At 48.3% G+C, this 14833-nt stretch overlaps 1 protein-coding gene across 1 annotated transcript in view; it reads right to left on the bottom strand.

Moving 5' to 3' along the window:
- Window positions 1-4814: 4814 nt before the first annotated feature.
- The window catches only part of sema4ba (sema domain, immunoglobulin domain (Ig), transmembrane domain (TM) and short cytoplasmic domain, (semaphorin) 4Ba), a 54871-nt gene continuing 44852 nt past the window's right edge, over window positions 4815-14833 (bottom strand). Inside the window, exons 8-14 of the mRNA XM_064313789.1 lie at window positions 11711-11892; window positions 11277-11427; window positions 10582-10792; window positions 10200-10315; window positions 9596-9753; window positions 8800-8888; window positions 4815-8358 (exon numbers count right to left, since the gene is read on the bottom strand). Of these exons, the coding sequence (XP_064169859.1) occupies window positions 7589-8358; window positions 8800-8888; window positions 9596-9753; window positions 10200-10315; window positions 10582-10792; window positions 11277-11427; window positions 11711-11892 (1677 nt within the window). The 3' untranslated portion in view covers window positions 4815-7588. The remainder of the gene's footprint in view (window positions 8359-8799; window positions 8889-9595; window positions 9754-10199; window positions 10316-10581; window positions 10793-11276; window positions 11428-11710; window positions 11893-14833) is intronic.

The raw sequence follows: 14833 nt of genomic DNA, 5'->3' as shown, positions 1-14833 counted from the left end.
TTGCCTTAGGCTTGCTCCTGTGGGGGTTTAGGTCAGGGTTGTCTGTAAAGCATATTGTGATAACTGCTGTAAAATACGCTATACAAATAAAATTTGATTGACTGATTGATACACCCCACAAGCAGATAACCCCAACAAGCGACTCTCCCAATGCAGTATGACGTCGACACTGTAAGAACGAGCTCTGCCTAAAATTAAATGTTTTCAATACACCGTTCACCTTTGCAGTAGATGGCAGCAAAATACAACTGTTGCTCATCCAAACAAAATAAAATGGGATAGGTTATGGTTAAGGTGACATCCATTCAGTTTTATGGCCTTGCGCTGGTTAAGTAGCCAGCCGTTTATCAGACGCACAGGTAGTCTTCCACACCGATTGTAGGCTACTCATATTTACATTATATTTAACATTTACATTTAACAATTACATTTAACATTTATATATAATATAGATATACTATTTTCAATCGTGTAATCACAAGGCTTCAATCCCAATCTGCCGTTGACATCCTACAGAATCATACACAGTCACCAAAGCATGAAATACTGAATGAATAGCGAATGAATGCCTATGCATTTTTTAAATCTTAAATAAAAGAATGAAATATACATAAGGCAATGGGCCCATATATTTAGGAGGAGGGAACCAAATACTTTTCCATCAAAATGAAAAACGAGAGATAAGCAATTGTTTGACGCAAGCGCACGTTATCATCCTGTCTGCTTCACAACATGAAACATCACAACCACGGACATTTTTCTCTATTTATTTCTGTTCTGTGGTTTGTGTGCCACGCTTGAAATCTGTTATCGCCTGTACCGCCCTGCATTACCCGACAATGGACAGTTGGTCGCTCTGCTTCTGAATAAAATGAAATAGAACTTCTTTTGATATTCTGAGGAATTTGGCATTTATTCAGCAGTTTTCTAAAGCTGATTGACGTTTATGTTGTAAAAGCTTGCAAAAAGCCAAAAGCAAATGCTAATGGAATTAAACAAAAGCAATGTTAGTGCTCCTCAAGCCTAAGCGATTTATCCATTTTAGCCACTTGGTGGCAGTGAATTTCTCAAACTTTGTTGGACAGTTGAAAATTGCCAGTGTTACATTTCTGGAACACATCAGAAACTACATGTTTTTGGCCACAAATGCAAGAACTGCCTTTCTCCATGATGTTAAAGTCCGAAACTGTAATCATAGGCATTCAGGTTGGCTACATCGAGCTGGCTGTAAGTAAGGTGGATTTATTTAGTCCATGAAATTAGGAGATCAAAGGAGGTATCAGCTCAGACCTACTGAATTGACTGCCAGCTCACCCCATTGCATCTCAGAGCATCTGAGGGACTGCAGCTCCTCACAGGACGTTCTGTTCAAAGCTCTGGAGACCAGGTGTCTTTTTATGCAGGAACCTTAGTGAGGATCAATCAATCAATCAATTAATTAAAATGTATTTATATTACGCATTTCACAAACAATTGTCACAATAGGCTTCACAGACAACCCTGGCATAAACCCCCCACAGGAGCAAGGCCAAGGCAACAGTGGCAAGGAAAAACTCACTGGTAACAGATAACAGATAAGGAAGAACCTTGGAAGGAACCAGACTCATGGGGAGAACTCATCCTCCTCTGGTCGGCTCAGGGTGTAGGTTTAAATGACAAATACAGTCAGAATGACAGATGTGATCAGGGAGACTAGAAAGAAGCAGAGAAAACGCACCTTTGGAAATCCATTTGGCTGCCAGGGTGGCCATACATGCCATACATCCCCCTATACATGAGGCATTTACAGAACTCCACGTGCTTTCAAGGTCCAGAAGTTTCAGCTGTGAATGCCACATTTTAAGAGCATGTAAGGGTGAAACTATTTGTGATTCCAATTTGTTTTGGATTTGGAGATAGTTTAGGAATATTGTGATTGAGGAAAAAAAAACACAATCGTCTGCCAACTAGCATTGTCTCTAACTCCAGCCCCGAAGGGACCTTGTATCTGCTGTTTTTTTTTTGTTGTTGTTGTTGTTTCTTTCTTTTCTATCATCAGCCAATTTTTACAGTGAAAATAAGGTGTGTGGACCACTTAGCCAATCAGTGAATTAAAATACACAGAGCTGAAACACACTGAAAAGCAGCAGACTGCAGCCCTGAGGGATCAGGGTTTGAGATCCCTGGTCAAGAGACAGGATCTGGCATCAGGACTACTGTACCTGGCAACACTTGAGAAAATTGAAAATGTACCTGTTCATTCACCAATTTGTCACACTTATGTGTCCACAAAGAGTAAAGTCACACTTTAAATTAAAGGCTGGTCTATATGTCTATATGTTGGTCCATATTGTACACTGATTATGTAATCATTCAAATATTTAAGAACGGTTTTGATGGATCTTTCCATTACAGTCCCATCTCAGCTGACTCAGTATTGGAACAGGGTTTGCTCTGAATTTTAAAAGGAGCCCTATGTCTCTAATCTGTAATTACTTTCCCCCTTTCTGCCATAACTGCAAACCAAAAAATAAAAATTAGTTTGGCATTTAATTGAGTTTATTTTATTTTTAGCGAAGAGGCAGTGTCCTGTCACAAGATGCACAACAAGAGAGGAAACATGACCTGACTTTAACTGAGTTGAGCCTGAACCCAGCAAGAAAAGCATTTTCAGTGTGTGGTGATGTGTTTATGGGGAATATGAAATTGCCTTTGTTCCTGCTCATTAATCTGGAGCTGACATGAGACAAGCTGCTTGTGTAGGTAGTAAATGGGGTAGGATGAAATTCATTAGAAATAAAGGAACGGTGAGTCAGGAAAGGCCTGTCGTAACACAATTAGGAACGCCTGATAATGAAGGCTGCACTGCTTGTGCAAGTTTATTTAAAAAATGGTGCCAGAGCAGCTAAAATACATCAGCATCTTCAGATCTCTCCTCTTCTCTCTCATTTACTAGTAGAAATTGTTACAGATGTGCCGCATGTTTTGACTCTGATGGACATCTCTGAGCAGAAGGCCATGCCTGAGCCACTCAACTGTTCTCATAGCTGCTAATGGTGCCTAAATGCTCGCTTACCCAGAGTGCCATACTGGTGTCATGAAAAGTTCACATAATCCAAATGTCATCCAGGCCCAAAATTGCAGTCTGAGAGCCAGCCCTAATGTTTTGGTGGCCCTAAACAAGAATGTTGTTGTGGCTCCAAGTGTTCCAGCATAAATCACACCCACCACTTGACTTGTGTGGCAAGGGGGTGGTTGTGGCCCTAAATGACTGCATAGAGTGCATAGGCCAGCGATCGGCTCAACGCACACTCATGTATTTACAGTGATTTAACATGTCTCTCCCATCACTGAGGTTCATATGGTTAGCTTAAAAGAAAACCAAATATCATATAACAGGTAAGGAACTTATACCATGACTTTAACTCCCATTAATAAAACAGGCATTTATTAATATGGTAAGATGGTAATCTTTAAGGCCAAATGGCAGGACACTTATGCCTGCTAATAATTCATGGGGCCATTCTGCAGGACCCACGAACATGAGTTTTTCCATACGCTACGTGGTTTCCAGGAGACCTCCTTTTTAAAGCTCCAGATTTTGTTTTAATCGGACTTTCATACGTTTCTAGCACTTTATATGCTCTCCCTTTCCAGGCCAGCAGCTCATTTGATAATCAAATCTCCGCTGCTCCCTCCCAGCCTTCAGAAGGGCCTCCAGCCGCATATGAACAATAAAAGGGCTGTAATCTCCTTCTTTCGGCTATGCAAACACCACAGGTTTGCGTGGCAGCGGTCCAATGAATATTCATGAGGCCGCGAATTCTCCGCCTTGAAAACGCGTCTGAAAAGCTGAGCTCGGCGAGTGCAAGCCAAACATCGGCGCTTCCGCCAGAAAAAAGGGTCCAAAACAAATATGCGTCAAAACACGTATTCTTTTATTTATTTTATTTAAAAAATAAAATAAAGTGCTTTTTGTATTTACAGTATAATAATAATAATAATAATAATAATAAAAAAAACAACAGTAACAATAGCCATATATCATACAAAATAAAATACAGTTCACAAAAGATTTGTACAACGACAGGTCCATTTACAAAACACCTTCTCACAAGCTTACAAGACGATTAAGGATTTAACAGCCGAGCCTGGGCGAATGAGCCTGGGTGAATGAGGTGGGCTATTCAAAATGGAGTGCGTACGCAAGCGGTCCCAAGTTCCTGGTAACCCCCAGATCTCTGTTCCAACACACAGTCTCATTTCAGAACCACTGTACTGAGGTCAGCCAGCAGAACACTTACTGTACATGTTTGCGTCCTCCCCTGCTGACTGTAAGGTAGTTTATCCCATGAAACACTCCCAAATATGATAAAACAGTGGCTCCCAATCCTCTCCTCGAGTGCCCCCAGCCAGATCCAGGTATTTGATGTGTTCCACCTTAAGCATACCTGATGTAACTAATCAAGCCCTTGATTAGTTGTACAGTATCAGGTGCGCTTGAAATGGAACACATCAAAAATCTGGATCCAGTTTGGGGTCCCAGAGAAGAGGATTGGGAGCCACTGTGATAAAAGATTAGCCACAGCTATGACACAGTCAAAATAATATACGGCCATTTTGGATATTTTGATTCTACTCCCTGTTGTCATCAGAAGACAGCGAGAGGCTGTCACCTGTGCATAGCTGTTCACTCTCCTGTCATCGTGATTTCTTGTAAATCACAGCTACATTCCCCAATGAAGTCCAGAAAGCTGCCTGTTCAGTTGCAGTTATAACCATCATATACATACATGTACTCATATTTTGGCTTACTGCATTACATTTCTATTAAAAAAAAAAAACAAAACAGCAAGCATTGTTGTCACAATTGAAATGTCAAAACAATTATCCTTTTTTGGCATGACTTTGAATTTTGTGTATCCCATATTGAGCTGCGCAGGCAAGAGTGAGTAGTACATCGCTGGAAAGGTCACCAGATAGCATGGTTTACTGTTATTACTGTTATCAGTGTGTTATTGTATTGACACTGTTTTTCAATTTATGTATTACTAAGGACAATGACTGAAGACAAACCAATTTTTCAACAATCATAATCTGCATGTCATGTTTAAAATGGAGTCATAATGCTCTATGGAGCTGGCCTGAATGGTGATATTGAGCATGCCCGGTTATGCACTGAATGCTAGCTGGCCACATTTGGGATGTGCATGAGGTCACTGCTCTGTGGCACAAAGGTGATTGACTGATGATATCACAAGGCCAGGAGTGGTCCGATTGCCCCAGCAGCACAGCACTGTTTCACAATATTAAGCTTGAAGGCATCTCAGAAAACATAACTTCCATAACTTGCTACAGAGTTGACGACAATTAGCCCCACTTTAAACTAAGGCTTGTACAGTATCCTGTGCAAAAAACAACAAAATTAAAGCAGCACTGTGTAGCATCTAGTTCTATTTATACAAAGACACATCTGAAAAAAGCTTCCCTCAAATACAATACAAACACACATATATATACACATATCCACTGTGACTGTTTGCACGCAGTCTGCCTTTTTTGAAGGTACTTTGTCAAAACTTGTGAAATGTACTCCCATGTACAAATTTCGATACACCGAAACAGAATTAAATATGACAAAAAATATTTTAATTACAGATTCATTTTTGGAATACTCTTAATCAATTTACCAATACATTCCACAACACATGGGTTGCAAGTTTTAAATAGCATTAACGTGTAGTTTATAATTTTGCCACTGTAAGATTTAATAACATCCATCTTTGGAAAATGAGATTGGCTGGTTAGGAAGTCTCAGTATAACTTAACATGGTTCGGTTTAGAAAAGTAATGTCGCGTTTTAAAATGGTTGAAATGGCAGTGTGTTAAATAGGTGACGTCTGACTATCCAAACTATTTTATTTCAAAATATTGTGACGACCGGATCCATTCTCATTTTTTTTGTCATTAATTTCAACGTGTGCCCAAAATCCACTTCCCTTTCGAGGTTCCAAAACGTCCTGTGGGCTGGTCCAACCTGGAAGGTAACGGTTAGCGCAGCGGCGGGACGCCGGTCGCGTTGGTGCCGTTCGGTCTAAGGTAGTGCTGTACCCCTGCCACTGCCCCAGAGGTGTGAGCCATGGAGAGAGATTTCACATTCTCAGAGTGGCTACATGGACAAAACCATCTTTAAATTAACGCCAAAACAAAAACAGTCCAGTCAAACCCAGAGAAAACAGAAAGAGGGCTCATTTTAGAGAAATAATTATCATGACAAGGAATGTCACAACGAAAAACTGAAAAAAAAGATAAAAAATAAAAGCAAATGGACTTTTAAATAAAGAGACTAAATCCAAGTGGTTGCTAGTTTCTGGCACAGGGTGCATTAGTGGCGGTGTTTTTTTTTTGTTTTTTTTTTTTTAGGAATGTAGGAGAACGGGGACCCTGCTGTTGGCTGAGTCTGTCATGTCGTGGTGAGCTTGCGGGGACCACACTCAAGTCCTCCCGGTTTGGGAAAGCGCTCAACGTCCTCTCCCGCTCACGCTTCCCGATTCTACAAATACTCCCATGTACAGTAGCAAGGCCAAAGCAACATCCGAGGAGACACTACTCTACTGGTCCGAGCGTTCCCACCGGAACGGCGGAAGGTCAGTTAGTTGCGCGCGTCAGGTGCGTTTAATGCCTCTGGGGTTTAATACTGAACAGCTGTGTGCACACTCTCAGGCCCCCGTTTACCAGGCTAGCCGCGATGAGCGCGATGTTCGGGGGCTGGGTTTTGCATAATGCGCGTGTACGTACGCGCTCTACGGGTAACACCCAAGATGCAGTTTGGTACTAGACCGCGCGGGCGTGTTCAAACGCTGGCCGCATCTTTTCCATCTTTCTCTTCTGCGAAGTCCTTTTCTTTTTTTCCCTCGCGGGGACTCTCTCCAGCCTCGTTTTCATTCGCTTTGCTCTCTGGCTATAATGTTTGGCTCCCGCTATCCGCCTTTGTACTAAAGGCGCAGCACAATAACTGGCAGCTTCTTTTCGCTGGCTGCAGTTCCAGCAAACTAGACGCATCACCTTCACCTCCTGGCGTAATGCCGCTTGGTTGGCTTATCGGATCAGCTTACCGCTGCCGGTCGTCCACTGGTCGTGCGTTTGTCCCGCCTCTCTTCACAACCTGCCTCCGTTTACGCTCTTCTCGGGTAATGCGGACGCAGGAGGTGAAGGTGGAATGATGGGGAGACCGTGACTCTGAAATGGGGGACGGCGACACTGGAGAGGATGAGTCGTCGTTTTTTTTTTTTTTTGGTGCAGGCCACACCCACAACGGGAACCAAAGAAGTGTGACCCCTCAACACCATAACAACGAATCACCCTCGTCCCTCCCCTGCCGTGCCATCGAGCATGCTCAGAAAAAGGGGCGTGGCTTTGGATGTGAAACAGGAAGTGCTCCTGCGGTGACGTGGAATGGAAATGAAGCGCAAGCAAAATGAAAGGTACCCCTCGCAATGTAGCCCGGAGGTTTCAGGGTCCGTTTGTCTGAATTCAGTGGCCTCCATTTCCCAGCGGTCACCCTTCTTACGCCCGCCCCCCCGCCCCGCCCCGCCTGGCTACGCCCACCTCACACGATGGAGTCCTTGATCTCGGAGCCCAGGCGGACCCGCGGCCGGGGGCAGGTGGGCGAGATCTCCACGCGGCTCTCCTTCAGGTTGAGCGGCCGCTTCTCGGACTCGGAGAAGCTCTTGCTGAGGTCGGGTGAGGACTCGTGGGTGGGGCTGCTGCTGATGTAGTTATCGTTGAGCGTCTGGTAGCCCTTGTGGTCGGAGGCGGAGGGCGGCACCGTGTTGCCGTTGAGCGGCAGGCTCTCCACCGGCTTCCCCGCCAGCCGCGGCTTCTTCTGCTGCATGTTGGGGCACTCGCTCTCCTTCAGCATGGACTTCATGCGGTCCCGGTTCCGGTAGACCACGAACAGGGAGAAGACCACCAGCGAGAAGCCCAGCAGGGCGCACACCACAATCAGCTCGTTCCAGTAGGTCTTGGTGTTGACCTGCAGCGAGCGCGTCTCCCCGGGCAACGCGATGGAGTCCTCGTGGTGGAGCCACGGCGTCCGCGAGCGCCCCGTCAGGGTGGTGGTCTCCGAGCGAGGCTCCGCCCTCACGCAGTAGTTGGCCAGGAGCTGCCGAAAGTCCTTCTCCACGGACCAGCACTCGTAGGACTCCTCCCGCTCGGCCTGCGCCACCACCACCAGGCCCCCCTCGGGGCTGGCGTACAGGAAGCGGCCGGCGCTCTCGCTGTACTCCCACTTCCTCTCCGCCAGGTTGGAGCGCAGCTCGCACCGCAGCACACTGAAGGAGTTGGCGGGTACGGTGATAACCTTGCAGGGAGTCCAGCCTGTACCGAGAGAGCAACACTGTCAATGGAAGGGGATGACTCTAATACAGAAAGATCTTCCTGTATCTCTCAACTGTACTGAATGTCTTCCATTCAAGCAAGCATAAAAAACTGTGAACCGCATTATTATTATTATTATTATTATCATCCATCCATCCATTTATTATCATATTCACTTATCCTGGGCAGGGTCGTGGTGGGTGCTGGAGCCTATCCCAGGATGCATTGGGCGAGAGGCAGGAATACACCCTGGACCCTGGACATTATTATTATTATTTCATTTTTATAATGCTTTTCACAATCTCAGTACACTACAGAGTGAAGGCTGGACGCTCACTGCAGCCACCAGTAGGTACTGCACAGGATGTTGTAATTCAGCAGAGGGTGTGCATACTGCATATGTATTTGTGTGCGGTCTGTATGTACTGCACATATACTTACGTGTGGGCATGGACCTCAGGAGAGGGACGAGCGCCGTCTTATTGCAGATGGCCACCGTGTCTGCCTCCTCCACGTCCTGCTGCCAGCGGCTGGAACAGCAGCACAGCACGGGTCAGACCATTGGATACACGTTCACCATCCTGACCAATCACGTCCGTCCTCAGAATTATGCCTTCTACGCGTTCGCCACCCTGATTAATCAAGTCAGCCCTCTCTCTGTCTCATGGATATTCATTATCCTTTCCAATCAAACTACAGGATGCTCATGTATATTTGCTTTACTGTCCAATCAGACAGACTGCCGGACACTAGAGCATACATATTCATAATCCCAACCAATCAACAGGCAAGGCAGCTGAACAGTGCAGTTGATTCTGCCATTTCTGTTAGCACTGTTACTGACTCAAAGTGTTGATTCTCCTTTTATGCCGTTGCTGATGACCTCATTAACCTAATTTAACGCTCTTAAGAACTCTCATGGAAAAGAACGACTGTGAACTGAACGTGAGTTTATTTTATCAGCCAATCGGAATGCCAAGACAGCAAAACACCATCTGGGCTGGGGAAGATCCGGCCAAGGTAAACGCGCCTGTTCGAACCTGTTTGTTTCTCCGATTCCTCCCAGTCAGCGTCACGCTGCAGCGGTTCGACCGCACGGGCGAAAACATGGCAAATCAAACAGGTTTTGTTTTGTTACGGCGCACGTGTGAGAGGCGCGTGTGACGCTGCCAAACGGATTTGGCGCTGATGCGGGACGTCTCGAGGCAGGCAAGGGGGTTTAAATGAGGAGACGCACCTCCCGGGCGGGGCCTCCCTGATGTCCTGGCACAGGCGCCCGGTCCAGGCGCAGTACGGGTCCCTGGAGAGGACACACTCCCCGCAGCTGCCGTAGTTGCTGCAGTTGGCCACCGGCACCTCCACCAGGCCGGAGTAGGAGGACACGTAGAGCAGGCCCTGAGGGAAGGGGAGAACCTGTCAGGAACCTGCAGAGAACCTGCATGGAGCCCACAAGGAACCCATGTGGAACCCTAACCCACAGACTGACGCAGCCAAGCTTCGCTATCGGCACAAACACCAAACGCTGAGGTGAAACTCGGCATCTTTTACAAGCACAGCCTGCTCATAACCCGCTCTTCTCCGTGGATACATGGGCATGACGAACAGCAGAAAAGCACCAGAATGAACTCTGGCGAGGTGAAGTGCTCTGTGGTGTTTATGCTCTGTCTGCTATAAGTGCTCCTGAGGGGGAGTGGAGATGCTATTACCTCCACAGAAGAGGATTAGCGTGCAGCCCACGCAAGCTGCTAGGGTTAACGGAACCCCTGAAGTGGGGAACGGGGCCGCCCCGACCAATTCATTACCCCGCCTCCCCCCCCTGCAGCGCGGCTCAGGCGACGCACCTTCTCGGCGTCCAGCTCGATGTGCTGCACGGGCTGGGGCCGGGAGAACAGGGTGATCTCCTCCACTATGTGCATCTTCACCTTGGTGTTGATGGCCTTGTGCAGCTTCCCGTCATCTGAGAGAGAGAGAGCGGCAGAGAGAGATATGGATAGATAAGAGAAAGATAGAAAGATAAATACATAAAACACACAGACAGAGAGAAAGGGAGTGGAATACAGAAAGCCAGAGAGAGAGGGAGTGAGAGAGAGAGAGAGAGAGAGAGAGAGAGAGAGATTAAGGCATGTCGCAGCACAGTTGAACTCGGCCTGATCACAGTTTGTGCTTCACACATTTAGGAGGCGGGGGTTTGTATGGTGGGAGGAGCAGGAGGCGGGCACTCACCCGTGCCGACGAACAGCACGTCGTAGGCCCTGCCCAGGGCCTGCACGCGGTGCACGGCGATCTGCGTGTAGCGCACGCTGCGCTTGAGCAGCAGCGGCCGGCTGCGGATGACGCTGTCCATCAGGAAGTGGTCCTTCACGAAGTTCAGCACCTTATCGGGCATGTGCAGAGACGAGTGGATGTCCATGTCCCTGGCGGCGTTGGTGATGCACTGCGGCACAGACACACGACGGCACGCATTTCAGACAGGCGGGGTGGCACGGCGGACATGGAACTACGCATGCACCCGTGGGGTTGCTGGTTCAAGTCATACTGAGGCACAGCTCTCACTACCCTAGCGCAGCACAGCAAATCTGAGTTATTCAAAGCATATTCAGCAGTACAAATGAAATGCAATGCACTCTATAAAAGTAGCCCTGGTGAAGCAAATGAATAATAATGATGGGCGATACACGCCAGAGAGCGGGGAAATGTTTGGGCCTTTAACTGATGGAGATAAATGAGCTGTGTGGGGAATGAGCGCAGAGCTCTCTGATAACCATCGGGACTCGGGGGAGACAGCGCCCAGCTGTGCCAGGCCAGACCCCTATCTGCCTCCCTGGGCCATCAGGAGACGGGATCAGCGGCGGGCTCACACGCCATGGGGGAGAGGTGCATTGTGGGATGCAGAGAGCGAGAGGGAGGGCGGGGCTCACCGCTCCGGGCCGCGGTTCGGGGACGGGGTGGTTGTAGGTGTACCACTGCTGCGTTTCGCGGTTGACCTCGCGGTAGCGGCCGCTGAACGCCCGCTCCACCTGCTCCATGGTGAAGGCACACACTGCCGAGCTGCCGTGTGCTCCTCTATACCTGAGAAAGCACCGGAAACAATACACACCTGAGCACTTATACCTGAGACAGCACCGGAAACAATACACACCTGAGCACTTATACCTGAGAAAGCACTGAAAACATTACACACCTGAGCACTTATACCTGAGAAAGTACCGGAAACATTACACAACTGAGCACTTACACCTGAGACAGAACATGAAATATTACACACCTCAGCACTTATACCTGACAAAAGCACAAGGCACACAGCACACACACACACACACACACAGATCTGTTCTCCAATCCGTTCCCTCACCACTGAGAAGTGAAGACTCCGTAGAACACGGTGCTCTTCCAGTCCTCCTGGCTGGGCGTCAGCACAAACACGTCCTGGATGATGTTGAAGGGGAAGCCGTCGTCCGGGAGCGAGCACAGGAGCTGCGCTTTCAGGAAAGTCGTCCATTTCTTCTGCAGCACCCTCTCACCCCCTAGATCACCCTGTGTTACACAGACAGAGAGATGCCCCCAGTCACCCAACAGGAGATGCTGCAGTACTCACACTGTCCAGTAGAGAGCTCTATAGAGCCATGGTGTCCAGTTATTTTCATTTCTTATGGAAGTGGAACATTTGAAAGCTCACTGTGATTGTATGCTCACAGGTGCTGTGCAGGTGTACAAAATGAGAAGTCTCAGACTCAAAGAGCATCAACGACCACTGCATTTTAATATCCGTGACAATAATTTATGAATAACAATCACTGGCAGAAAACCAAAAACAAATCCACTATATCCTAGAGATATGCCTTTTTTTGACTCCTGCAGCTGTCAATACACTGAAGACAAACTTTGACATAAACTGGTTACAGGTGAATGAAATGAGTGTCTATTCTTAGACAGGTAATAAAAATGAAAGGTAATAAAAGGAAGGCAGGAGTGTGTTTTTATGGTCTCCAGAACAATGCCAGCACACATATCTTATCGGTGAATGATGAACCATTTCTGACGAGAGTTGTTTGCCTTGAACTCTGTGCTTCCGTGAAGCGCTGCACATGAAAGGCTTTGCCGTGGAAGGCGCCGAGACGCTGGGGGTGTTCAGAACACCAAAGGCTTTTTATAATAAAAGACGAAGGAATACCGCGACATCATCAGCGCCGCCGTCGTGGCCGGCTCCCACGGCTGCGCGGACAAGAGCGGCAGGCGCGGCGACCTGCCTTAGCGCGCGACCACAACCGCCTCCGACCGGAACATCCAAACCCCGGCTCTAACTGCACGGCCCCCCCCGTGCCTGGAACACCCCCTAAAACTGCGATCAGCCCGCCGCCACCGACGTATTAATCACCGCATAAACACCGGGCTGCGAGAACGAGTTGGCGCAGTCGTGTCTTTAATTATACCGCCATTCAACCAGGAAGGTGAGGCTAACGCACACCCCACGCACGCTCCAGGCTGCGCTTCATACACGCCAATTACTTCAGACCCGGAGCAGGAGACTTTGGAGAGGCAGGGCAGGGCAGTCCCATAAGAACGGAAGGGGAAAACCACAGAAGCGACGGCAGGAGGCTGGACGCGCATCTCCGGGCCCGAAGCTATTAAGTGCGCTCCATCGGCTGCAGCCTCCACCCTCCCCCACCAACTCCAAACAGCAGCACGTGACTGACGAGGGGCAGCGACTGCACGTCACGGTGGCCCTGTCGCTCTGGCAGGCACCCTGGCTTTGGGGACCAAAAACCTGCCCTCACACCCAGGAATTAAATCACTTACTCAGCAAGGCGAGGTTGCACTCATTAAATACTTGGATGGGAGGTGTCCTGGTAAAAGCAGGACTGTAGGACACCGCATCTTTCTGGTGAGACTGAAACTGAAGTGATGTTAAAGATCCCTTATTGCAAAGGGATTATTGAGCAGGGAGCACTCCGGTGTCCTGGCCAAACTGTCAATCTCTCAGCCTGACTCTCGAACCTGGAACTCCGATCATCCCCCAGTATCGCAGCCAAAAAGGAACTCTTCCTTAGCTATAATGGCAGTTTCCACCCCTATTAAATGCATCTTCCGTAAGTCGCTTTGACTAAAAGCATCTGCTAATAATTGCCTACGTTGTAAACTGCGCTTTTTGCAAGAGCGAGCTCCTTATTGATGGCGGTGGAGTGACTCTCTCACTGTTCGTTTCTCTGAGGTCCGTGGAGAGCGCCGCATGAACGGGGGTTCCTGTCGTAATTCCGTGGACGGCGGGGAGAGCGGGCCGGGGACCCGGGGCCCATCTGAAGGCCCGGAGAGCGCTGGCGTGGCGCTAGTATCGCGTTTCAACAAAAACCTTTGGGAGAGGCGCCGCGGCGGACAGATGTTTGGCGGTGTGTGTTATTCCGTGGACGGCCTCCTCGGTTCCAGCATGCCGCCCGTCTCCCTCAACACCTGAATAAACACCCGAGAGAGAGAGAGAGGGGGAGAGAGAGAGAGCAGGAGCGGTCTTTTCACGATGCTCCACCCTGTCCTGGGGTTTTCCCTGGGGGTGGTGCTGGTGCTGGGGGTGGTTCGTTCTTTCGGGGCCACGCCCAGCAGAGAAGATGTCTGATCAGATGGTTTTAGAAGGAGCCGCAGGGTCCGCTGGGGTCCATCGATAAGAATTACCACCAATACCATCATCATCATCATCATCATCATCATCTCTGGACGTGCCGGGCACACTGTATCTACTGTGGGTCCTGAGCCATGGCCGTCCAAACAACACGACAGCATGAGCTACGTAACATCCACGTTCCCCAACGACCACGGTTCCCAGCCAAGGAAACTATCCAGGGAGCTCCCATTCATGTTCCGGGGGGAAGAGCCAGTGCATTCCAAACCCTGCTGCCAGTTCACAGAGCTCCATGTGTCCCCAATTAAGATCACACGGTTGTGACGTGGTGACACGCCATTGGTGGGCTTGGCTCAACCAACTGGACTTCAGAGTTCCTTGATGTCAGTGCGCTAGAGTTAAAATGGCATAGCAGGGCAGAAGGCTCAGAAGACTTAAGACTTCACACTTCCCTGGTTTTGTGTGTTTATTGCATTGCTGTTGAACGCATGGAGAAAACAGTAACATTAACTAATAGTACTACAGTAATAAATAAATAGTAAGATGTCGCAACAATGGGTAATACGCAATAGATTTTGTAAAAGTATCATAACAGAGATACAATTGTAATAATTATACTGAAAAAGCAGCATTTTCCTTAGACAGCCTTATCCCAAGGACTTATTGCACACGCTGTCCAGAAGGGGGCGCCATTCTCACTGCACCAGTAATGATGTATTCAACTAATCCATCACCGTTGAGTTCAGTAAAACAGCTACATTTCCTGATCACCACAGCCCCTGCAGGTAATCTCCTTCCTTCACCCGCCCCCCCCATCCCCCCCAATCTCGCCTGTCACAGCATCTGCCCCCCCCACCCCCCCACCTT

The sequence above is a fragment of the Anguilla rostrata genome, chromosome 16 (assembly GCF_018555375.3).
Source record: "Anguilla rostrata isolate EN2019 chromosome 16, ASM1855537v3, whole genome shotgun sequence".
Classification (NCBI taxonomy): domain Eukaryota; kingdom Metazoa; phylum Chordata; class Actinopteri; order Anguilliformes; family Anguillidae; genus Anguilla; species Anguilla rostrata.
This window is presented reverse-complemented; position numbering and strand designations above follow the sequence as displayed.